Source organism: Lemur catta, chromosome 3, assembly GCF_020740605.2.
Source record: "Lemur catta isolate mLemCat1 chromosome 3, mLemCat1.pri, whole genome shotgun sequence".
In the NCBI taxonomy this organism is placed as follows: domain Eukaryota; kingdom Metazoa; phylum Chordata; class Mammalia; order Primates; family Lemuridae; genus Lemur; species Lemur catta.
In genome coordinates, this window is record NC_059130.1 from 99,302,533 (window position 1) to 99,327,788 (window position 25,256).

Sequence of the window (25,256 nt, forward strand, 5' to 3'; positions counted from 1 at the left end):
AGAGAGTGGTAAGATCTTAGAGAACAGGCTCATGGAGACCAGGGTTTGCTAGGGAGTCTGTGATAAAATGACAATAACAAAGTCAGCGTTAGCCCTTCTTTGGTGCTGACAGAGTTCTAATTTTGTCTGTGAATATGCTCCCTCAGCTAATTCAGGTAAATCCTGACTATTCTAAACTAATTTTAGTAGCATCATCCCTCTTATCTGTTGGCATGTAATCCTGTTAACTGCTAAAAACAGACCTCTGGACTTGTTACTGGACTTGGTGGGTGAAGATGTAGTGCCCGGAGCTGCTGCAGCCACTTTTGCTCATGAGGGCAGTAGCCAACACATTGAGGGTGATAGAATGAGAATATAGGAAATAATGTGATTCTTCATGGGGGTTGTTGAACTACTGGATCATTCATATGTCAGCTCTTCTTGATACATTAAGTCATAAATCACTCTATTGTCTAAGCTATTTCGAGTTGGTCTTCTATTAATTGTAGCTAAAAGTATTATGATACAGTGACAATGCAGGTGGTAAAAGAGTTCTTGCCTTGCAAAGTGACATAAATGATGAGGAACTTGGCTAATCTCTAGGAGTTACTGCCTTGGCTCGGGGCCACTGACCTTTGTCTGGTCTTCCAGTGAGAATGATGATCTTGAGGGGTGAGTAGTGATAGCGACCTGGGACATCATCTGAGTAAGCCTGTAGGACCTATAAGAGGTACAGCCCCGGCCGTCTGGGGGTTCAGTCCACTGAACATTGATTATGTCCAATGTGCTGGGATCATAAGGACAAATCAGACACAGTCTCTGCTCTTAAGGAACTCGAGTGAGGCGGAGTGAAGATCACAGGCCAATGATGAGTGACAAACAGGTCTGCACAAGGTCTGGTGTCTGACTTGCAAGGTGGCCAGGTAAAACTTCATGCAGACATTTCAAAAGATGGTAAGAGATGGGTTAGGGAAAAGACATTTTTAGGCAGAATGAACAGCATGTGCAAACCTAGGGTAACACAACTTTCTCAGGGAAACTACAAGCCATTTGGCATAACCTGAACTGGGCTGGCCACTTAAAGGTCTTACGTCTCTGAGCAATTTACCTGATGTCTCTGACGCTCAGAATTCACATTTATAAGAAAAAGGAAAAAAAAAGAAAAGAAAAAAGAAACGAGAATGGTTGCGAAATTAGGTAACAGAATATATATGTGACGTACAGTGTTTGGCACACGTTAGGTGCACGGGCAACACTCTTTATTACGCACCCGCTATCATCACATGGTTCTAATTCATTATCTCCTCTGACCCAGGTGGCTTTCTTCCCCTTCTCACTCATTCCTGAGCCTAGTAGCGAGGCCCCCTAACTCCCACGGACTTTTCCTCAGGCAGGAAACCCGAGCCCACTGCCTGGCCTAAGACAGCTTCTAGGGCTGGGTGGTTTGTGTTATTTCTTCTCTTCTCTCTCTCTTTTTTCCCCTAAATGCAACAAAATAAAACCAAACAAAAAGCCCAACGCCTGGCGTGGCTTGTCAGGGAGTTATGCAAGTGTGTAAAAAAATAAAATAAAATAAACATTGAGTTTTCGGCATTTGGGGCTGTTTGATGAGGCACGGAGTGGAGCCAAGGGCCCATTAGATGCAGGGAAGGCTCACAGCAGAGGGGAGAGGGGAGGGACTGGGGGGGTTTGGAGGGGGTCCCTGGACCAACTCGGAAATGGCTGTTTGCCTCCTGCAAACTTGGCAACTGTTTGGCTGAATGAACCCAGACGCTGGGCAATGGGGACCCAAGCACTCCACTTTCTCTGGCTGTCCACCATCCTGTTCCCTGGCCGTCAGGACACTCCAGGGATCATTCCATCCATTCCCTTGTCATTGTCAACGACCCTGTGCCCTTGTCTCAATAGACAGGGCTCCCTCCTCCTCTCCTAAGGAGATTCCACAGTCTGTCTTGATTACTCACCCTCATCAGTACAGCTCTTCTGCTCTAGCTTAACTCCCGCTAACGATAGTTTTAGCCCATTTTCCTTTCCCAGGTGGAGGTGAAGCTGCAGAACAGCTGTTTGCCACCCTAAGAAGTGTCTCCTTCCCTCCGTTCTTCAGGCTTGACTTCAACATCATCCAGGTCACTGAAGGTGTCTGTGGCCCTTCCAAAGTCATTCCACAGACGTTTCTAGAGTTCCTACCATTAACCAGGCATGTGCATCCTTCATTTCACTGAACCCTCGAAACAGATGAGAACCCTGAGACCCAGAGAGGTTAAGTAACTTGGTCATGGCCACACAGCTGGTAAGTGATGGGGCAGGGATTTGAGTCGAGGTTTCATTCTGTAATCTTCCTCACTCTCATGTAGTAGCTGCGTGAGGAGGTGTCCTCACCTGGGTCCCCAGGGGCTTAGTATTTCTTCCTAACTGGGAAGATGCTCTGAAGACTTGACCCTGAAAGGGAGGAAGGTGTGGCCAGGACCACAGGGCTCTGTTGAGCTTGTTCCTTGTCACTTTCCAGGCTCCTGATGGGGAAGCTGAGGTTTCCCGATGGTCCCTGGCGGTGTTCTCACCCCAAGATGCGCGGAGCTGCTGCCGGTTGTCCGGCTGCGTGGAATCCCCGGGGTGGGGGGTCGGAGAGGGGCCTAGGGCAGAGGGTCTGCTCCAGGGTCCCAAGGACTCGTCCCTCCGCCAGCCTTGCGCTCAGAGCGCAGCGAGCCAGCTTCGGGCAAGGGACTCCCGGGCCGGCGCTCCAGTCCGTTTTTTCTTGCGGATCCCTGGAAGGGGGGCCGGCTCGGGGGTGGGACTGCAAAGGGGGGGATTCCCTCCCTCGTGCTCGCAGAGGACTGGCCCCTCTCCGGGCTGGAAGCTCCGGCCGAACGGAGGCGCGACGGAGAGCAGGAGCGCAGGGCGGAGAGCCGGGAGCGGCCAGCCGGAGCGGGGCATTAGCCCGTGTGCCGCGGAGAGCGGGGGCCGCACCGAGCCGCCCGGAGGACCGATGCGCCGGGTGGGGCGCTGGCCCCGAGGGCGTGCGCCGTCCGCAGATTGAGCAACTTGGGAACGGGCGGGCGGAGCGCGGGCGAGCGGGGCGCCCAGGACAGTCCTGCGGCGGGTGGGTGAGCGGGCCGCGCCCTCGCCCCTCCCGGGCCTGCCCCTCCGCAGCCGGCAGCACCGAGGTGAGTCCCCTCTTAGCTGCCCCGCTCCCCTCCCTAGCGGCCCCCTCCCCGGGAGCAGGGGAGCGACAGGCCCTGCGGTCGGGTCTTGGTCGAGCTGGGTGCCGGGGTGGGGGGACACAGCAAGAGGAAGGGGAGTCCGACTGCTGTGAGCAGTGAGCAGGAGAGGGCCCCTCCTGGACGCCCTCCTGCAAGTCCAGCCGCCGCCGTCATCCCTCGGGTGGTCATCCTCACTGGCTGTGCTCACTTCCCGCCTCCGACCCAGAAGTTCTTGATGCCTAGTCTCGTGGCCTCGGATTCCCCCCAGCCCCACGGTCCTTAGTGACCCCCACCCCAGTCCCGCAGCCCAGGCCCGGGTTCGACGTGGCAGGCAGCGCAAGCGTCGGCCCGGTGCTGGTGCGCAGCGAGGTGGCGCGGCTCCTTGGCGCGTGGGGTCGGCGCTGAGGGACGATGGCATAGCTTAGCTGGGGAGAGGTGGGAGCTATGTTCGCCTGGGGCTCCTGGGACGGCAGAGACGGATTTGGGTACGAGTGCTTGGGAGCAGGAGTTTTCTTGGGAAACTGGCCTCTCTGACTCGGACAGCTCTCTTGGCTCTTGGGGGGCAGCCAGGGGGACTTCAGGTGCGCCTCTCCCTCCGCACCTGTTGAGGCCTCGTGGGGAGGGAAGAAGAATGTGCGCGCTTGGGACATGATGGAGGGGCGTGAAGGAGCCTTTCTCCGCTGCCCTTGGTTTTGGGGGTGGGGGTACTGCCCCAGCACCTGGCTAGGCTCTGGCTCTGGCAGACACAGGTCCCGCAGGCACGAACTTGGTCCCGCCCCCTGCCCGCAATTCTTCTGCCCCCGCCTGCCAGCCTGCCCAGGGCGGCCAAAACTCTCCGGCCTTTAGCCCATCCTGGGGAGGGCTAATGAGAAATTATCTGGATGGTTTACATTTTGGGGTCTGAATCTGGCCCCGGACGGAGTACTAATTTATCCTGATAGGGTTGCAGGCAGGAAGGTGAAAGTTATTCCTGCCCTCTGCTGAGATTTAGTCCCCAGCCTCAGCTCCACCCCCAGCTGTGTCCCCCCTCCCCATCCTGTGTCTTCCCCTCTGGGGACCATGTGACCTCTCTTTGATCTCCCGCCCCAGCTCTGCCTCTGCCCCCAGCCCCTTCCCCAGCTCCGCAGCTCCACTCCCCAAGCTGGGATGTGCCCTACACACCTTGCCAACACCCAGTCCTGGGTATCAAACCCACTGGCTGGTCCCTAACTAGGTCTGTGACGCCCAAGACCCTTCACCTCTCAGGGCCAGGTTTCTCCCCCTGTCAAATGGGAGAGATTCTACCTTCCTCCTCCAGTTGTGAGGAGTAAGTGAGGGCCTAGCAGGAGGCAGGTGGTGGAACGCACCTAATAGGTGTGACTCCCTCACCCCTACCCTGGCAGAGAGAAATGCCCCTTCTTTCCCCCACCGATGTCTGAGGCACTGCCTGCAGATCCCATTCTATCTCTGTAGAGCAACGAACTTCAGAAAGTGATCTGCCTGCGCCACATAGTGCAAGGCCCACAGGGAGTCAGCCAGAGGAACTATGAGAGAAAGGAGTCACCAGTGCCTGTCTGCCCTCTCGTTCACGTTGTCCCTGTCTGCAAGTGTGCGTGCGTGTGGGGCCAGGGACTAGCTGGAGGGATGTGGAGCCTCTTGGTCAGGGACTGTGGCCCTCTGGGGACTTGGTACTGCAGGGTTCCTAGTCCAAGACCTGGTCAGTGTTTAAAATCAGACTTCACATAAGTTCCTGAATTTTCCACTTCTTTTTTGAAAAATCAGAAGAGCTGGCACTACACAGCCATTATTCCTGCCTGTCGCCCATCAGCTGGAGTTGCACAGAAATGCTTCCCGTAGATGGGGCATTGCCCTCCCCGGTGCCCCCTCCACATCCAGCTTCGATCGTATCTGTTTCTTGTATCCCTGGGATAGATGAGCACTTAGGTCCTTTGCAGGGTTGGTTCTATATGTATTTTTTCAAAAAGTGCTTGAAACTCTTCCCATCCCAGAGGTGAGGGAGACCACCAGCATCCTTTGCTCCGGTGAAATTCGCACCTGGATCCTCCTCACAAGTTCCTGGCTGAGACGGTGGTTCCCCGGTGATCCAGGTGGGAGTGGGCCCAAAGATCTTTGCTGGCAAGAACGGGGTGAGTGTGTCAAGGGTCGGACCTGGGAGGATTGAGGGGGGACATGCAAGGGGAGTCAGGGGAGGGAGAGCGGGGGAGCTCACATCTGGTGAGCACCAACCCTGATGTGCCAGGCACTGTGCCGGGCAGGCACAATGAGAGAGAGTTCTTTTCTGCCCCAAGAACCCCAGGGATACTGATCACACAGCAAGACCAAAGTCTCATAGATCCAGGGTTAACACCAAATTTGTCTAATGTAGTCTTCTCCAGTGTTTGTCAAACATAAGGACTCATGGAACAGATCCGCTGGGGGTCCCCAGACCTCAGTTTGAGAAATGCTGCTATTAAAGGTAAATCCTATCACTTTGAGTAGTTGCTTTGGTGCCAAGGCAATCAAACATAAAAATAAATGCAAACATGGAATTTGTATGACAGTGCTCAGTATTAAGGTTAGTATCTAGATGACATAGAAAATGTTCATACTGCTTTTTCTTTTTCTTTTCTTTTTTGCTAATTGTCTTTGCAATAAACATACTGCTTTTTAAATGACCATTAGAATATAGACACAAAATGAAGCTTTGGTCATAAAAATACAACAAATATTGAGTCATCACACATGCCCAGCACCATCCTAAGCAGCTAGAGGTATTAACTCATTTGTTATAAAAAACAACCACTCTCTTGCAGGTAAGGAAACAGGCTTAGACCAGCCAAACAACTAACCCAAAGTAACACAGCTAATAAGTAGCAGAGCCCACATTTGAAGCCAGGCAGCCTGGCTCGGAAGTTTATGCCTTTAGCCATCATGTTGTGCAGCCAGTCTCTGAGACTACAGACTTGAGGCTGAAGACCCCAGTTTGATAAACTCAGCTGAACACCCACAGTCTGTGGGTGCTGGAAGTGTGTAGTGGGGGCTGGGGAAGATAGGCTTTGGCAGGTCACGCAGGGAGTACCGGAGGGGTGCGGAGGGATTGGCAGCTGACGGGCATTTGGGGGTGGCTGGGGGCATCTCCGCTGGCTCCGGCCATAGCACCAGGTGGGATCCATCAGCCTCATGTAAACACTTCTCACAGGCAGCTTAACCACTTGAGTGTGTCTGGCCTTCAAAGCCAGTGGGAGAGGCCAAGGAGAGGGGTACCGAACTCCCTTAGGGGATAATGATTTATCTCCCATGCAGGTGGGCTCTGCTGGGGCCTCCCTGAGAGGCGAGGGAGTGGACTGGCACTGAGGAGCCTAGAGGGGAAAGGGCTGGGACGGGGGTGCGAGCGGGGGCGCCTCCACTCCAGCTTCTCAGATTTCTCGCCGGTAAGCCCAAAGTCAGCTGACTCTTAGAGCGAGCCTGTGAAGTAGTCATGCTTATCCCCATTTTATAGATGAGGAAACTGAGGTTCAAAGAGGCTAAATGACCTGTCCAAAGGCATCTCACCAGAGGATGGGAAGGCGATGCTCTGCAGAGCTTCCTGTGCTCAGACTCGAGCACTCAGTGCTGTCTTGAGTCCCTGTGCGGCGTGGGTGGCTGTGCGGGGAAGTGTGGCAGGCCTCTGCTGTGAAAGTGTATGGGGACTGTCACAGCGTGAGTGTGTGATCCGTGAATGGGAAGCAGAGTTTTCATTCTCACTCCCAGGTTGGGCTCAGATGTCCAACTTCCCAGACACATCAGGGGAGGGACCAGCTCCCCTGCCCCCATCACCCCAGCCGGCCAGCGGGTCCAGAGACCTGGCTCTCACTGGGCTGGGGGATTAGCCCCATTCTCTGTGTCTCTGGCCAGGGCGGGCATTGCTACCTCTTTTATCCTCTCACAAAGGCCAGGCCCGCCGGGCCTGCTGTGTCAGAGTTTCTGTGGCCGGGGGAAGCCTTACTTCCTTTTCTCCCGCCAAGCCCAGAGGGCCACGCAGAGTCTGCCAGTTTGTTAGGGGCCGCTGCTCTAGCTCCAGGACAGGTGAAAGGCACATGGGTGGCTCAGCACTGGGAAGAGGCGGCTGAGGGGTCACTCACGGAAGGGCACAGAGAGAGAGAGAGAGCTCCTCTTCAAGAGACATGACGTTACTACAGCATGAGGTCTGTAGGACAGACTTAAAGAAGGACTTCCAGTGAGAGCTGGACAATATTAGGCAGGGGTGGGGCCAGCTGGCTCCCATTATTGAGAAATCATCAGTGATCCACAAGCCTGGTTGAGTGTCCACCATATTCTGGCTACTCAGGTAGCCGGCTCTAGTCCCAGGTCAGGGAATTCTGTAAGATTGGAAAAAGAGCAGATTTCTTCGAGAAGGAAGCTAGGTGGGTAATGAACTGTGCAAACATTCTGAGTTCTCACAGTCTTCTGGGTAGGGGACCACATGGGAAGGTAGGAGACATAGGTGGGGGGGGCCCATGGGGCCACAGAACTAACCCTTCTCTCTCCTCCCCCCACAGGTTGGTTTTTGGAGTAGTCCCTGTTGACGTGGCAAAGAGAACTCCCATGTGATACTCCGGGGTGCCTTTGAGGAAGGCTCTCTCTGAGGACCTCCCTTTGAGCTGATGGAAAACTGGGCTGCCCATGCCCTCTCTGTCCCCAGCTGAGATTATGGTGGATTTGGGCTATGGCCCAGGCCTGGGCCTCCTGCTGCTGACCCAGCCCCGGAGGCGTTAGCAAGAGCCCTGTGCCATCCACCCTCCCAGAGACCACCCCTCCTCCCAGGGGCCTGGAGCTGGCAAGTGACTATGCGGCTTGGGCTGTGTGTGGTGGCCCTGGTTCTGAGCTGGATGCACCTGGCCATCGGCAGCCGTGGTATCAAGGGGAAGAGGCAGAGGCGGAGTGAGTAATGGAGTGGGCGGGGCCACCGCTGGCCTTGGGAGTGGGAGGGGGCCACGGGGACTAGGGGGCCTTCGGGAGTTTTATTCTGCGATGACCCTTGCAGATTTCCACTCTGTCTATTGCAGCTTTGTAGATTACTCGGTAGATGATCCTGTTTGTGCATCACCCAGTTGGTGGATTAATTTGTTGAGATTACCCACTCTGTAGATTACTCACTTTGTCTATTTTCCCCTTTGTAGACTCTGCTTTCTAGATTAACCCCTCTCTTGTGAGGACCCAGGTTGTGGATTATGCCCTTTGACATAACACCAGCTTTGTGCGGTATCCATGGAGATGCTTCCCTGGCCCCCGCCCCAGCGTGCTGGGCTCTCACCGCTGGAGGAGTTCAGGGATCCTTTCTTTCAGTGGTGGCTGGAGTGCAGCCCTCAAGCCCTTTGGGCCGGGAACTTGGCACAATTTGGCAGTGGGCAACAGGGCTTCCCCTACCTGGATCCTGGGGCAGGAACAGGGAAGTAGGGAGGGTTGTGAGACTGTGGGATCAGGGAGCTGCAGCTGGGGTCGGGGCAGGCGGGTGGGCAGGGGTCTGGCGCTACCACCCTTCACACCAGAGCAGCTTCACTTTTCCCCACTTTCAGTAATGAGCTTCCACATAAGATGTCGTTGGAAGAAAGGGTTCTCATAGCTTTAGAAGAAAAACTAAATTCTATCATTGCACAGATGCCAAGAAAGGGGAAGAAACAGGCCTTGGGACACACACAGTCAATGTTGGAACTCAGGTCTCCTAATGCCTAGGAGCCCAGTTTTCTTGAAAACAGAGTTCGTCAGAGGGTGAGAATAGCCTGTGCCCACCCCCTGGCTAGATGCTTCTTAGCCTCTGCTTTCTGTCTCCTGTGATCAGGGCCCGTATGTCATGTGAGCAGCCACAGCGTGTGAGGGACCCATGCTAGGGAGAGGGTAGGGGCCCTTAGAGTCCCAAGGTCCCCTCTCTTTCAATGTCCCCTCCAAAGAGATGCCATGCCCACAGGCAGGAAGTCTCCCTGAAGTCTAGCCCAGCTACCTCTTGCTTCACGTTTCCCGTCGGACCGAGGCTCACCAGTGAAGGCTGAAAGGCCGTGGAGTTTTGTTGGGTCTCCACGGGAGCGGCCAAGGCCAGAACTTAGCCTGGGGAGAGAAGCTCAGAGAATTGGTGAAGCTGAAAATCCCTGGCTTAACAAACAATTAGAGACGGTTAGGTTTAATCAGCAGCAAGGCCGTGATTTCCCTCCCTCTCATCTGTTGTGGCCAGTATTTTGGACTCCATGGGCCAGATGCAGTTTAGCGGTTTATAATCAGTCTCCTCTATTTCCGAAATGAGAGAGAGAGAGGAACCATTCACGCTCCGGCGACATGCATGAGTGGCTACGCTGACGCTCACACAGGCAGAGCCACACACCAACTTAAACCAGGGGTCACAGACCTGAGTTCAAGTCTCTTGTACTTAAAAAAAAAAAAAAGTACTGGACCGGGCATCAGAAAGGGCTTGGTCTTAGCAGTGGCCAATCTAATGCGGTGGTTTGATGTGCCCATTTTAGACAGTCGCATCTCACAGCCGTGGCTGCATGGGAGCCAGTTTTTACCGCCAAGCAATGTGAGTGACAGACATCCTTAATCGTGAGAGTCAGGGTGGGGCGCGGCGAGGGTCCAGGATGGACAGAGTTGCAGAGAGGGATGAGGGTGTATGTTGTTAGGCAATACTTGTCACCTGATAACTATAATAACCACAATCACAAAGCTGAAATGTGATTGTGTAGGGATATAGTAAGGCTGACATGAGATAATAGATATATATTTTTAATAAGCTTTGTAAAACATCAAGCTCGGTGTAGACTTCAGGATGCAAGTCATTGTTATATAAACAAACTGTGGACCATTTTGCCCCGGATCTCTGGGGACGTAGGGGAGGGAAGGAGGAGGACCAGACACCTGTGTGTGGCCGATCGGGGCTCTGGTCAGTGTGGGAGGGTATGGGGTGGGCACAGGGCAGACTCGGGGCACAGGTGGGTGTGCTGTGCATCTCAGCCTCAGGGCTGTTGACTCTGTCTGACATCCCTCGACTGCAGGTCACTAGAGCCGCCAGAAGCCACCCAATGTAACTCTGATCCTGAGCGGTACTCCAGTTTTGAACCCAGAAATGTCTAGTCTCAGAGCCTGAGTGATGGTCTCCCTGCACGGATAGCGGGAGAAGCTGAGCAAAGAACCTCTCTTTAGCTTTGAGTTGGGAAGTCCCTGGCAAGGCTGCTCCCTCCTCCTCTCCTCCCCTCCTCCCCCTCCTCCTCTCTGTCCCCCTCACCCTCTTCCCCCTGCTCCCTGCCTCCTCCCCTTCTCTTCCACCTTCTTCCCCTCCCCATTCCCCTCCTCTCCTCCCCTTCTTCCCCCTGCTCCTCCCTATCCTCCTTTCCCTCCCCTCTCCCTCTCCTCCTCCTCCCTTCCTCCTCCCCCTCCTCCTCGTCCCCTCTCCTCTTCCTCTCCTCCTCTGTCCTCTTCTCCCCCTCCTCCCCCTTCCGCTCATCCCCCTCCTCCTTCTCCATTCCCTGAGCCCTTCCTCACTCACCAAGCCCCTGTCTTCTCATGAGCTCTCACCCCTCTGGGTGCCTTTCCCATCTGGGGTCCCTGTACCTCATCGAGCCTCATCCCCATCCATCGCTCGCATGGAGCACTCCCCTCCCTGAGCCCCTTCTCCTCTCTGAGTCCTGGCCCTCCTTGAAGCCCCCATTCCTTCACTGAGCCCTGACTCCTCCAGAGCTGTGATCCTGATCCCGTTTTGCCCCTTCTTAGTACCCCCTCCTCCATCTGGAGCTTCTACCCCCCGCCATGCTGACCACCCTGAGTCCCTCTCCCCTCATGGTCCTGCTCCTTCCTTGGGTGGATCAGCAAATGTTCACTAGAACCTACAGAGGCTGGCCCTGGATCGCAGAGTTGAATCCTGAGGCGCCTGCAAGCTGGTGGGGGGCGAGACCATTTCAACCCGTGTCACAAATGCTTCGGCAGGAGGCAACCCCAGGGGCTGGGGGAGCCCAGGGGAGCTGGGAGCAGGCATGGAGTATTTGATTATGAAGTGGAGTGCAGCTAGGAGTAGCTAGGGAAATGATTTGTCCGTGGGGTTCTGGGGGGCCCTGGGATTTTAACTGGAGAAGCTGTGCTTATATCTGTTTCATACATTGGGGATCCTGTCTATTGAAAAGAAGGGTTCTGCTGCTAAAACAAAAAGCCCAATACGCATTAGGATACAGCAACTAAAGCTGTCTGGGGCCGAGGGAAGGGTCTTGGTAGAGGTCAGATCATCACACTCTTGGTACTTGCCAGGCTGAGGAGTGTGGACTTGGCCTGCCTCGAGCTCTGGGTGATGAGGGGCCGCTGAGAGGCTGTAATCAGGAGCGCACACGCTCCAGCTGCAGTGCAGGCTGGGGGGGGGGGTGGCGGGAGGTGGCGGGAGGCAAACAACCCAGGTGGAAGGCTGTTTGGCCCAGGGGAGAAAAAGTGAAGGTCTAAACTAAGTTCCAGAGTTAAAGAACCCTGGATCTTTCCCGGAGGACATGCCCAGGGCTTGTTGAATGTGCAGCCCTGGGTACCAGGAAGCCACAGGAATAGACAGCTCCTGGGACAACGTGTGGCCCGGAAGGCTCTTGCCTGCCCCTTCCTCAGTCTCTTAACTGAGGCCCCACTCCCTGTCCGCCGAGCCCCGCCAACTGAACTCAGGTCTGTCTTACTGAATCTAGTTCCTCCAAGGCTCAAGTCCACCCCAAACCAAAGTCATCACTCCTATGGGTCATGGCAAGTCTCTCCACCCACCTTGACCCTAACTCAGCCTACCCTGGGCCCCCCATTTCCGTGCAACCCCAATCCTTACACTTTAGTGAGTGATGCTCACTGACATCTATCCACACAGCAGCCTCTTCTGGAGCCTCTGTCTCACTCACCATACCCTCAACCCGACATCCCGGGGAGCCCTGTCCCCTCATGGAGACTTACCCCTTCACTAGGCTCCCATTCAGAAACAACAGGCTCTGCCCTCCACAGCTCTTTCTAGAGGGAGAAAAAGACATGTTAGCAGATGATGACAATATAAGGTGATGTTTACCATGATAGATTCATGGTAACAGGGGAACATAGAGAAATACTCCTTTCAAACTTTGCAAGGAGGCGAGGTCAGGGAAGACTTCCTGGAGGAAGTGACTTTAATTCTGAGGCTTGAAGGAGTCAGTCAGCCTAAGGAGGAGGAAGAAAGTCTTCCAGGCAGAAGGACCAACTTAAGCAAAGGCACAGAGGTGAGAAACAGTATGATGTGTCCAGAAAAACAAAAATAGTTGGATATTGCTTAGGGGTGGTGTTGAGAGATGAGATGGGTGGGATCAGCCTGCGAAAGCTTTTTAGTCCAGGCAGAGAGCTGAGTCTTAACTCTGGAGGTGATGGACAGCCAGTGCTAGAGTTTAGGGAGGGCTGTGAAAACATCAGATTTTTGGTTTAAGAAAGATCCCTGGAGACGAGGAAGGTGGGAAATGGAAGAAGTGAAGCCCCTGGGAGGGGCTGTGAGGCAGAGCCATCCTTCAGGGAGCGGCAGGGGCTGGGCCACCTGCAACAAGTCTTCGTCCTTGCCCAGGGCTGGAGGAGGCTGGGAGCAGGGGGACCTAGGAGGGCGTAGACGTGCTGGGTCAGTGAAGCAGGCTGGGAAGCAGTGTGCTCTGAAGCCAAGGGAGTGGGGTGGGTGGGCGGGAAGGGCAGAGCTGTGCGTGCGTGTGTGCGTGTGTGTGTGTGTGTGTGTGTGTGTGTGTGTGTGTGAGCATGAGTGTGCAGGTGGGAAGCAGGCTCCCTCCCCACTGAGCCCCCAGGCCCTTGCCAAGCCCACCTGGCCTCCTCAGCCAGGCTTGCACCCCTACGAGGCTGCCGCCCCCGAACGCCACTTCTTACAACAGGCAAGCAGCGGGGGAAGCTTCTTGAATCCCCATCCTTGCACCCCCGTCTGACCACGCCCTTCCATGGTCTCTCCTCCCCATTAGAGTACCTGAAGCCCTGCTTCCCATTTGGCGGACACTCTGGGATGGTCAGGGCCTTGGAGCCTTTGCAGGGCTGTTCCCCCTGTGTGGACCCCCTTGCCCTAGGCTGTGGGGTCAGCAGTGCGCGCTGCAACTCCTCTGCACCCATTCTGCAGCCTGTCAGTGGTCCTGCTTCCCCCTCCCTGGGTGGGCCTTTGTGGCTATTCCTGCACGGCCCAGCTCCTAGCACTCCTGGGCACCTGTGAGGTGGGCACCAAGCGTCTGTATGAATGAGTGTTGGTTTTCCCCTTTGAATCATTAGGCATCCCCCCAAACATGAGCCATCTTCCTCGGACCCTCCATTCAAGGCCATATTCCCACTGTCGAGCCCCCTCCCCCAGGTCTCCACCTCCTCACTGCCTCACTCAGCTCAGAGCACCTTTTGGTCTCTGTCCCCTGATTGACGTCCCTTTCCTCCCTGAACTAACCCCTGCCCGTCCCTGAGCTGCCATCCCCCTCTGAGCCCCCAGCCCTCATGGAGCTCAGCTGCCCAGTCGCTTGTCCTCGAGTCTGGCCCCTGGTCCCTGCCCTGACCAAGGCTGAGCTCACCCCTGAGTTCTGCACCGTGGCCCTGCGTGTCCTCACATCCCCCGTCACTGAGCCTCGGAATCACATCCCCACCCCGGCTGTCTCCTCTCGGGCTCTCTCTGTGCTCTCTGGTTTTCTTCTCTGTCCCTCTCCTTGCTTTGTCCCCACCTCCTTCCCTTCCACTTGCCCTCAGCACACTGTGGTTTGCCCCGGTCCCCACCTTCCCACTCAACCGCGCTTCTCAAGGTCACCCCATCAGTGACCGCTGATCATCGAGTCTCGTAGGTTTGCTTCAGAGCTCGCCAGCCTCAGCCTCCTCCCAGCCCTGGCCCGAAGACCTCTGCCTTTTGATGTGGCTCCTGTCACCTCTCCCTCTCAGTCTCTCCGAGGGTCCTTCTCTGCTTCCTGGCTGGGCCCCCTTCCTCTGCTTCGCTGCTGGGTGCGGGTGTTGCCCAGGGCTCAGCCTCTTCCTGGGGCTGCCCGTGCCGTTGTCTAACCAGCAGTGACAGCCGCCCAGACCGCCCTCCCGTTCTCTCCTCCCCTCCACGCCAGCTTCTGGAAGGAGGCAGCGCTACCTCCTCCCGCTACCGCCTCGCCTGCCTTTTACTCCTCGAAGACTGCCCTCTGCGTCCGTCCCCGCCGCCTACAACGGGTAGGGTGCAAGTTCCCTGTGTGACATCTCAGCAGCAGCTGGCGTGTTGATGCCTCCCTCTTTCGCTGAGCGTGTTCTTCCGCTATGATCCTCTGTGTGCCCTGCCAAGGCCTTTTTCTGTCCTCCTCTTAGACGACTAATTCTCCTCTCATCCTCTGACCCACCCTTCTTGCCGTCATGGGCCTGCAGGCCTGTGGTGACTGTTTTGACATTCAGGACTCCATGTCTCAATCTCCAGGCAAAATATTTGTCTTGAGTTCCAGACCCACGTGTTCAACTGCCCAGTACACATCTTGCCCTGGATGTGCCACAGGAACCGCAAACCCAACATGTTTAACACTTGGCAACTCATCATTCCCCCACCACCCAAGCCCACTCCTCCTCCTATGGTCCCTCTGTCAGGGAAGGGCCGACGGCCACCCTGTTACACAAGCCCAACTTCTTGGAGTCACCTTGACTTGTGCTTGTCCCTGTCTGCCACCCCACATCCAGTCCACCCTCTTGTCTTATTGGCCCTGCCGCCTGGCTGTCACACGTGTTTGCTCCTTCCCTCCTCTTAGCTCAGCCTGAGCTCTCCTGACCTGGACTTGTATTGTGGGAGTCATCCACCTGCACTTCTGCCCTCCCAAAAACCATTCTCCACTCTATGAGTGATCTTTCTAGAATGTGATCCTGACCACATCTCCTACTGTAAACCCCCCAGCAATCCCCCTTTGCCTTCAGGATAGTGTCTGGCCTCCTTCATCCGGGCTGAAGACCCTTCCTTGTCCAGGCCCTGCTTCCCTCCCCAGGCTCTTGTCTGATCTCTCGCTCCACACTCCTGCTGTGCTGCACTGATCCCAGGTCCCCCATGTGTCACGCCTTCTCTGCCATGTCATTGATAGTGCTGAAGGGAAATGCACGCAGAGAACTCTGCTGATGGTTGAATAGGGGGTGGGCACTGGGATTCTGAGAAGGCGGCCTTTGCAATCTGTCCTCAACAAAGGTGACGGCAAAGGAATAAAGGAGTATGGCAAGGTAGCGAGAGAGCTGCACATGGCACACAGGGTCACCTCAGTTACTGAAACCAAGGCACAAACCAGGAGGGAGTATTCATTTCAACAATGAATTAAATAAAAACAGTGAGTGAGAGAGGATTCAATATCTTTGAAGTGGAAATGGTACCTAAAATCTACAATGATTTAGTAATTAGTGATACAGCGAAATAAAAGCCCAAAGTAAAAGGAAAATAACCCCAAGGACTCCCTTATAAGCTACAACAACACAGCATTCGAAGTACTTTTGCTCACATGGTGACTATACCAACAAGAACAGTAGTAATTTTTAAATTGATTGATTAATAGCAACATTGACTCTACACAAATTCCTTTTTTTGTTTTTTGTTTTTTTTTGAGACAGAGTCTTGCTCTGTTGCTCAGGCTAGAGTGCCATGGCGTCAGCCTAGCTCACAGCAACCTCAAACTCCTGGGCTCAAGCGATCCTCCTGCCTCAGCCTCCCAAGTAGCTGGGACTACAGGCATGAGCCACCAAACCTGGCTAATTTTTTAATTTTTTGTGGAAATGGGAGTCTCACTATGTTGCCCAGGCTGGCCTTGAACTTCTGGCCTCAAGTGATCCTCTTGCCTCAGCCTCCAAAAGTGCTGGGATTACAGGTATCTGCCACTGCACGAGCTAGGAGGGTGAGAAGTAGCAGGCGGGAGGGCGACAACAAACAGCAGTCATCACGATGACACAGTAATGGCCACAACGGTGGCAGGGTATTACTAACTCAAGCAGGCCGGGTCGGTGGGCTCACACCTGTAATCCTAGCACTCTGGGAGGCCAAGGCAGGAGGATCGGTTCCATACTTAATTCCATACTTAAAAAAAATGAGTCTAACCATATTTTCAGTTTCCATGCAGCCTCGTATCATTCTACCCTAGTTTTCTTACACTTTGTTCCCTCTGCCTGAAACACATACTGGCTGAGAAATTTTGTTCAAGTCATTTAATCTCTCTTTTCTATAAAAATGAGGACAATAAAAAAATTAAAAATAACAATAACAATAGTACCTACCTTGTGGGTTGTTGTAAGACTTGCATGAGTTGTACTCGTCAAACACTGAGAACAGTGCCTGCCACAGAATAAGTGCTTGACAGTTTGTTTTTTCTTTTTAGACAGAGTCTCACTCTGTCACCTGGGCTAGAGTGCCGTGGCGTCAGCCTAGCTCACAGCAACCTCAAACTCCTGGGCTCAAGCAATCCTCCTGCCTCAGCCTCCTGAGTAGCTGGGACTACAGGTGCTTGCCATCACACCCAGCTAATATTTTGTTTCTATTTTTAGTTGCTTGGCTAATTTTTTCTATTTTTAGTAGAGATGGAGTCTCACTCTTGCTCAGGCTGGTCTCGAACTCCTACCTTCAACTCCTACCTTCAACCGATCCTCCTGCCTTGGCCTCCCAGAGTGCTAGGATTGCAGGCGTGAGCCCACCGACCCGGCCTGCTTGAGTTAGTAATACCCTGCCACCGTTGTGGCCATTACTGTGTCATCGTGATGACTGCTGTTTGTTGTCGCCCTCCCGCCTGCTACTTCTCACCCTCCTAGCTCGTACATATTCTCCTGTTCTGAAAGCAGGAATCATTCCTGGAGCATAGACTCCCCCCTCCCCCAGCAGCCCTCCAGAGTGAACATCTTTATCTTCCTTTTCCAGGGATGGAAGTGGAGGCGCACAGGATTCGGTGTTTTTCCCAGGCTCCCAGACTGGGAAATTGGTTCAAGGTCCCTCTGACTCGGAAGCCTGAGCTCTGGGTCCGCTGTGCTGCGCCGTCTCCTGCCATCTCTACATTGATGTTCGCGGCGCTCTGTCTGCAGCCTGTGTCCGCAGCTCCTCGCTGCGTGGCTCCTCCTCAGTGGCTCACAACTATTTCCCTTCCTCTCCTTCCACCTCAACGTGCTTCTCTTCCCATGGGGCTCTTTTCATGTCTGGCCTCATGGTTTGCCCACACCGTAGGCAGAACACCTGGGAATCACCCCAGCCTCCTCCCCTCCTCTGCACCTCGTAGCCACTACGGCCAGGCGACGGCATCCCTCGAGCATCTCTCACATCTTTCTCCCTCCATCTCCACTGAACAGAGTTTTAAGACTTTCTCACCTTTCTCACCTGGGTGATCTAGTCGGCTTCCTCCCAAACAGTCCTTCCATCCCTGGTCTGCACCCCGGCTGCCAGAGGAATCGTCCCAACATGTAAATTGCACCAGGTCTCACCCCTGCTTAAAAATCTCCTCCCTGCTGTCTAAATAGCTCTGAGAAGGTTCCCAGGAAAGCTCTGCAAAACAAGTGTTCTGTGGCCAAAATGTTTGGGAAATGCCGCTCTCTCTGTTCCTCCTTAAAGAGTCGCTCTACACAGGAATGTAATAAAGGTTGCAAGAAGCCCCATGGTTAAGAATCTTGTTTAGATTTGTTTGAGCCACTGGCTCCTGGTCTCACCTGATACAGTAGCCTTTTCTCCACATCCTCCTATTAACATATGGGGAATCGTGCTCTGAGGAGCACTCTTTGGGAAATATCACCTGGTAGCATCAGGTTCAAGTTCTTTAGCATGATATGATATACAGAAGGGACACTTTATCTTTCCCCCATTCCCCTCCCATTCTTACCTCCACCCCAAGTGATCTGCATTTCCCCCTTTTGGGGAGTTTTATACCTCAGTGGGGCTGTTACTTGAGAGCCCCTGTCCCTACTTCCTAAAGGACAAATCTCCAATAATCCTCCAAGAGTTAGCCCCAGTGGCACCTCCTTTGTGAATCCTTTCACTCCTTTTTGGGTCCACTATGGCATGGCTTGTGGTTGTCAGCGTTTACCTGTTTGTGGGTCTGTCTGCTCTGCTGAAAGGTGAGTTCCTCTGCAGAGTGGCCGGCTCATTTCCTCCCTGTCCTCGGGGCCCACACTGCACGTGGTGCACGGCAGGGGCTCGGGGAGTGTTGGCTGAACAGTGAATGAGGGAATGCGATCAAGGGTCTGAGGCTCGGTGCTGGGACGGAAGATCATGCCGCCTCCAAGGGTGGTTCCAAGCCAGGGTTTCTCAGCCTCGGTGCCATTGACATTTTGGACCAAATAATTCTTTGCTGTGCCCTATGCATTGTAGGATACTTAGCAGCATCCCTGGCCTCTAGCCCCTTAATGCCAGTAGCAACCCCTCTCCCCAGGTGTGACAATCAAAAATGTCTCTAGGCATTGCTGAAGGTCCCCTGGGGAGGAGCAAAATCATCCCTGGTTGAGACCACTGTTCTAGCTTAGGTTATTCCGGTTGTCTTCCAGTCGCTGGGCAGATGGTCCTTTTCTCAGTTTAACTCTGTATCCCTCTTGTCCTTAAAACTTTCTCAGGGATTAAAAAAAAAACAAACAAAGAACACTTCCTTCCATGCCTGAGGCTGAATTTTTCTTGCTCTGGGGAGAGTAGGGGTAAGTTCCAGGAAGGGTGCAGCTTCAGTTGCTTCCCTGGGGATGGTGGAGCCAGCCTAGAGGGTGAGCTTGTGTCATGCCTGGGGCTAGGGAGGCATGTGGGACCCCTGGGCCCTTTACTCCAGGCGTCTGTGCTAGTTCTCTGGAGAGAGGATACTGGGGACATTTATAAAGCAGCCTTGCAGAGAGCTGCCAGCCTGGCCCGTTCTTTCTGAGCAGCACATTCCTTCAGTGGAAGGAAACTCCAGTCTACTCATGTCCCGTTCTTGCGGGAGCCTGGAAAGACGGGGTCTCCTCTCCAGCCGCCTTCTCACCCTGGTTCCACCCTTGCAGTCAGTGCCGAGGGAAGCCAGGCCTGCGCCAAAGGCTGTGAGCTCTGCTCGGAGGTCAACGGCTGCCTCAAGTGTTCGCCCAAGCTGTTCATCCTGCTGGAGAGGAACGACATCCGCCAGGTGGGCGTCTGCTTGCCGTCCTGCCCGCCTGGCTACTTCGACGCCCGCAACCCCGACATGAACAAATGCATAAGTGAGTTGTGGGCAGGGCTGCAGGGGGCCCAGACTCTGCACTGTTGGGGGCTGGTGCTTTGAGCCATTGGTGGTGGATGAGAGGAGTTGTGGGGGCGCTGAGGGGAGGGGAGGGGAGGAGGCTCCCGATTCGACTATCCACTGCCAGCCAGGCATCTCCCACCCACGCTGCCAACCCAGTGTGTCCATACCAGAAACCCGGCTCCTCCCTCCGCACCTGCACCTACCTGTACTCCCGCAGGTCACTGTCTTATGCCCCAACCATCACCTAAGCCACAGACCTCGCTTGTGCTGCCACCTCATCCATCCAGTCACTAGATCCTGCCCACTCATCTCCTTTCTGTCCTCTGCTGCTGTCTTACCCAGGTTCCCATCACCTCTCTCCTGGACCATTGCAATAGCCTTTTTTGGGGGACAGAGTCTCACTCTGTTGCCCCAGTGAGAGTGCAGTGGCATCATCATAGCTCACTGCAACCTCAAACTACTGGGCTCAAGCCTCTTGCCTCAGCCTCTGGAGTAGCTGGGACTACAGCACCACGATGCCTGGCTAATTTTTCTATTTTTAGTAGACACGGGGTCTTGTTCTTGCTCAGGCTGGTCTCAAACTCCTGAGCTCAAGTGATCCTCCTGCCTCGGCCTCCCAGAGTGCTAGGATTACAGGCGTGAGCCACCGCGTCTGGCTTGCAATAGCCTTTTCTACTGTCCTCCAGCCCTCGCCTGGTTCCCTGCAACCCGCCTGCTGCACTGCAGCCAGAAAGATGCTTCTGAGACACACAACCTGTCCCATCACAGTTCTCCTTAAAAACCGCTCTTGGCTCTGCACTCCAGGGACATGCACGCCCTGTCAGCACGCTCTCCCACCTCTTCTCCCCCGGTCTTCTAGCTCTGCGTTTCAATGCCAGCTACAGTTCACGTGCTCCAAGGCACATGCTATGCTATCTCCATCCCATCTCTGTAGCCGCAGCTGTGACACACTGGGGGACACACAGTGAACACACTTGGGGGAACAATGCCAACGCCCCCACCCATTTGTTCAGCGCCCCGCAGTTCAGTGTGCATTTCCAGATCTCATATTGGTCGAGTCTCACAACGACCTTTGGAGGGAGACAGGACAAAAGTGATGGTGTCCTTCTCAGAACTAATAACATCAAGGCCCAAAAGGGAGATGACTGGCCCAGGGTTAGCAGACTGTGTTCCGATCTCAGCTCTGCTACTCAGTCACTGTGTGACCTTGGGCATGTCTCAACCTCTCAACACCTCATCTTTACAATGGGAATCCGTGTTTTCACCCTCTAGGGTTGTTGTGAGATGCACATGGGTCTGGCACTCAATAAGTGGTAGCTGCTATTGTTCTTACTTTCCTTCCTATTTTGCTGGCAACCAAACCCAGGAATCAGAGAGTCAGGGAGGGAGAGGGAGGTGAGACTGGGATAAAGCCACAGAGGCCAGGAGGCACAGAGGAGGTTGGGGGCCTTGTGAGGATGGAGGGGACCCTGGAGCTGCCCTCCTGGTCCTCAGGGCATTCGGGGTTGGGAGCTCCTGGCTGTGTCAGCTCCTGGGAAACTGGCAGCCTGGGCTTCAGGTGCCAGAGACTGGGAGGAAGTCAGCCCTGCCCACACTCTGGGAAGGGAGAGGTTGTGAAAGGCCCTGCCTGCTTCCAGCCAAGCCCTGCGCGGCTCACCCTCCCCCACCCCCCCAGAGGAGAGAACTAGTAGGAGGGAACCAGGGAGGGACCCAGGAGTCCAACCAAGGTGGTTCCTGGAACTCAGCCTTGCACAGGGAGAGGAATTTGCCCTGGGATTGCTCCCACTCCTCCGAGCAGATTCCTTCAGCCCTAGGCAGGAGGAGAAAACCAGGGTCTGGGATGTGGTGGATGCCCAGCAATGGGGGAAGACGGGACCACACAGCCACTCTCTGGGGGTCATTCAATCTCAGCTCAACTCTGACTAGGGTGGCCCTCGGGATGCCACGAGATGCTGAAACACTCCTCTCCCACCCCACCGAGCCCTGAGGGCCTCACCCTCTTCCTCTCTGGGGCCTAACCTTGGGCTCCAGGGCCTGAGACCGGGTTCAGGTTGGGCTGACCCATGGCAGCAAGAGTCCCTAGCTGGCCCCACTTCAGCCCCTCCCCCCGCCCGCCCTTGCCCTTCCCGCCTCCCCTCCCACACCCCCTCCCCAGTCATCACAGCCCCTCCGTGTGGGCGGGTGTGGACGGGAGGGCACTGGGGCTGGGGTGGGGAGGGGAAATGTCCACTCCAGGCTGGGCCAGAAGCCCGATCTGTTCTCTCCTCAGAATGCAAGATCGAGCACTGCGAGGCCTGCTTCAGCCACAACTTCTGCACCAAGTGTAAGGAGGGCTTGTACTTGCACAAGGGCCGCTGCTATCTGGCCTGTCCTGAGGGCTCCTCAGCTGCCAATGGCACCATGGAGTGCAGCAGTCCTGGTAAGCTGTGGCGGGCACCACAGGTAGAGGGTGTGGGACCCCAGGAGGAGGGACAGGGTGGGGTCTGGCCAGGGAGCGTGTGGCTGGGGCACTGTGCCAGGAGAGCTGACCCCACCACCACTTTCTGGGGTTTCTCTGAGGACTTTTCTGCCTGCCCTCTGGACTGAAGCTGCCTTTGGCCTGAGGCCCAGGCAGAGGGCAGGTGGGGGAGGCTCCCTGGGCTATTCCGGGCCCTGGAAGATGTGACCCCCTCCACCTCTTCCTTCTCTTCCTCTCCCCTCTCTTGCTGACAGCACAATGTGAAATGAGCGAGTGGTCCCCATGGGGGCCCTGCTCCAAGAAGAAGAAGCTCTGTGGTTTCCGGAGGGGCTCTGAGGAGCGGACACGCAGGGTGCTCCATGCCCCTGGGGGGGACCATGCCACCTGCTCTGACACCAAGGAGACCCGGAAGTGCACAGTGCGGAGGGTGCCGTGTCCTGAGGGTGAGCTGCAGCCTCTGCTTCCCTGGGGTCGGGGCTCAGGCACCAGCCACGCAGGTCCCATCATCTCTGCTCGGGAGAGGGCCTCAGGGCAAGGCCAGACAGTGTCAACTGGAGACTCATGCCCCCATGCTGTTCCAGCCGGGTGCCATGGCCTGGCAGAGTGTGCCCCAGAACTCTGTGTCTGGGGAGCCATAAGCTCTGTGGTCAATATCCCTCCAGTTTCCTCATTTCTCCTGAGCCAGTGGATGTCCATGCTAGAGGGGCCCCCAGAGGTCAGATGTGGGGGTGGAAAGGGGCACTAAGGTCCAGAGAGGTGCAGTGATTCCACCAAGGTCACACAGCCTACAGTTAGCAGTGAGATGGCTGCTGCTTAGTTGCCCAGCCCCAGAGGCAGCCAATGGGTGCCGGGGTCTGGGGGACTGTCCCGTCTCTCCTGAGGGCTGCACTGAACACCTGGGCAGCACTCTTGGCCCACTGGCATCCAAGATCTGAGGAAGCCATAGGGAAGAGGATGGTGTCTGGCATGCATTGAGGGTTGGAGGGTGGCAAGGCCCTTGGGATCCCCTCTCAGTGCCCATGCTGCAGAGTCCTTTGAAGTGGCTGCTGGTCAGAGGAGGCCTCCAGGTGACCCGACAGCATCCCCAGGCCTCCTTCCTGCCTCGCCCCCCCAGCATCCTCGCATTCCCCTCCCAGGGCCCTTGGCCAGGCCCAGGTCCTCCCCTCACATCCTTGGTTGACTCCTCCTGCTGTTGGTGCTGTTGCAGGGCAGAAGAGGAGGAAGGGAGGCCAGGGCCGACGCGACAACGCCAACAGGAACCTGGCCAGGAAGGAGAGCAAGGAGGCGGGCACTGGCTCTCGGAGACGCAAGGGGCAGCAACAGCAGCAGCAGCAGCAGCAGCAGCAGCAGCAAGGGACGGTGGGGCCACTCACGTCTGTGGGGCCCACCTAGGGACGTGGTCCAGCCTCCAGGCCCATGCAGGAGTCCAGCGCTGCTCTGTGTGATGAAAGCTTTCCTGAATTGGAGCGTCGGCGGCAACACGTGCACACACACTCCATCCATCCATGCCCACACAGACACACACACCCCATGTTCAAATATGCAACCATACATACATGCACACACGGATGCGTGTACACACACACACACATACGCACACACAACTGAAGCCACCAGAAGACACTTCCATCCCTCGGGCCCAGCAGTACACGCTTGGTTTACAAAGCTCCCAGCGGACGCGTCAGAGAGAACGTTTTCCGGCATCCAAGCCCAAACGATGGGGAGTGGAGCCTTCTGGCAGAGCTGCTGGGATTGGACCCGCGGCTGTGGCAGATGCCAAAGCTTGAGGACTGCTGGGGCCCCGGGGGAGAAGTCTTCCTTCTACCCCGTTGGGCACTGCCAGCGGCGTGACTTTATCGCTGGAGAGTCCTGTTACATACACACCCATGGTACTTACCAGGGCTGACCTGACTCTGAAAACTGCTTAAAGGTTTATTTCAAATTAAAACCAAAATCAACGACAGCAGTAGCCACAGGCACCACGTTCCTTTTCAAGGTGCAAGGATTGGTGAGGTATGGACAGGAGCAAGAAGGGACAGGGCTGAATTTCCAGAGACCCCTCGTAGCCTCCTCAGCAGAGGGTGCGCAGCAGGAAGACAGCGTTGGGGCTACTCTGAGGGCTGTAAACAGGTTCTCCACATCCTCGTTACTCGGAATGTGGTCTGCGGACCAGCAGCAATGTTGCCACTGGGCAGCTTGTTGGGAGTGAGAATCCTGGGTCCCCTCCCAGAGCTGAGGAGCCAGCATCTGCATTTTAACAAGATTCTAGATGATGGCATGTACATCTAAGTTTGAGAAGTGCTGCTCTAATTACCCCTAAGGATGGAACAAAGAGCCCCAGCCAGCTTGCAGCAGGAGGGATTGTGGTCAGCTATAAAGGAGGACTTCCAGTCAGGGAAAGGCAGAATCTGTATACTGAAGCCTATGGCGGCCCTCCTAGAGAAGGGAGTGCATAGGCTCTCTGACGCAGTGGGCAATAGTCCCGCCCAAAGTCAGGGCGGTGGATGGAATGAGTTCTTGTAGCATTCTGAAGTGCGTGCCAGGCTCTGGGCTAGGTGTTTGGCTTCCAGTGGGGAGCCAGACAGACACAGGCCTTGCTCTCATGGAGCTTCGAGGTGGGTGGGGAAGACAGGCAGGTATCAAGCAATCACACAAACAAACATAATTACAAAAGGTTGGAGTCAAGGGCGAGCAACCACTGGCACATACACGTAGCTGTGAAAGTGAATAAAATGGAATAAAAATAAAAGACTTTATCTCAGGGAGGCATGATATTTAAGCCAAATTCTGAAGGATGGGCAGAAGGATTTAAGACAAAGACTGGCACTGTCCAATAGAAAAATGTGAGCCACGCATGTAATTTACATTTTTCTTAGTAGCCACAGTTTAAAAAGTAAAAGGAAAGAGGTGACGTTAATTTTAATTATATCTGTCATTTAACCAAATATATGCAAAATATAACCTTTTTAACATGGAACCAATACAAAGAATTATTAGTGAGATCTTTTACATTCTTTAAACTACATCTTCAACATTCTTTCTGTGTGTAGTTTCACACTTACAGCATATCGTAATTTGTTTTTTTTATAGGCAGCATATCTTAATTTGAAAGCTAAATTTTCACCAGAAAAACCTGATCTGTATTTAGATTTCATAAACATTAAAGTTGAAAAAGAAGATTCACATACTCAAGTTGTTTTAAGAATATTTAACAGTTTTCCAATAACTGAATGGAATATAAGTTTTTGAATTTTAGATTTAATTAACAAAAATTAAATGACATAAGCACTTCAGTTTCCAGTTGCACTAGCCATATTTCAAGTGCTCAGTAGCCACATGTGGTTAGTGGCTACTGTATTGGACAGCACAGTTCCACACAGAAGGCACAGCACATGCAAATGTCCTGTGGCAGAAAGTAGCTTGGTCAAAGAACTGAAAGGAAGCCAGTATAGCTGCAAGGCTTGGAGGGCAAATGAGGTGAGATGA

The 25,256-nt window shown here is 54.6% G+C and overlaps 1 protein-coding gene across 2 annotated transcripts; it reads left to right on the plus strand.

Annotated features, from left to right (window-relative positions):
* The first annotated feature begins 2,238 nt into the window (after nt 1–2,238).
* On the plus strand, nt 2,239–24,667 carry RSPO1 (R-spondin 1). Of its 2 annotated transcripts, none has more exons than XM_045546463.1 (7): nt 2,239–2,269; nt 5,165–5,302; nt 7,694–8,075; nt 19,098–19,289; nt 21,582–21,731; nt 22,025–22,213; nt 22,978–24,667. In XM_045546463.1, exons 3-7 carry the CDS (start codon nt 7,982–7,984, stop codon nt 23,160–23,162), a joined length of 810 nt encoding a protein of 269 aa, XP_045402419.1. In that variant the 5' UTR covers nt 2,239–2,269; nt 5,165–5,302; nt 7,694–7,981; the 3' UTR covers nt 23,163–24,667. The 2 variants fall into 2 exon arrangements, with proteins under 2 accessions (XP_045402419.1, XP_045402418.1); XM_045546462.1 differs by lacking the exon at nt 2,239–2,269 and adding an exon at nt 3,052–3,140.
* Nucleotides 24,668–25,256: the final 589 nt, after the last annotated feature.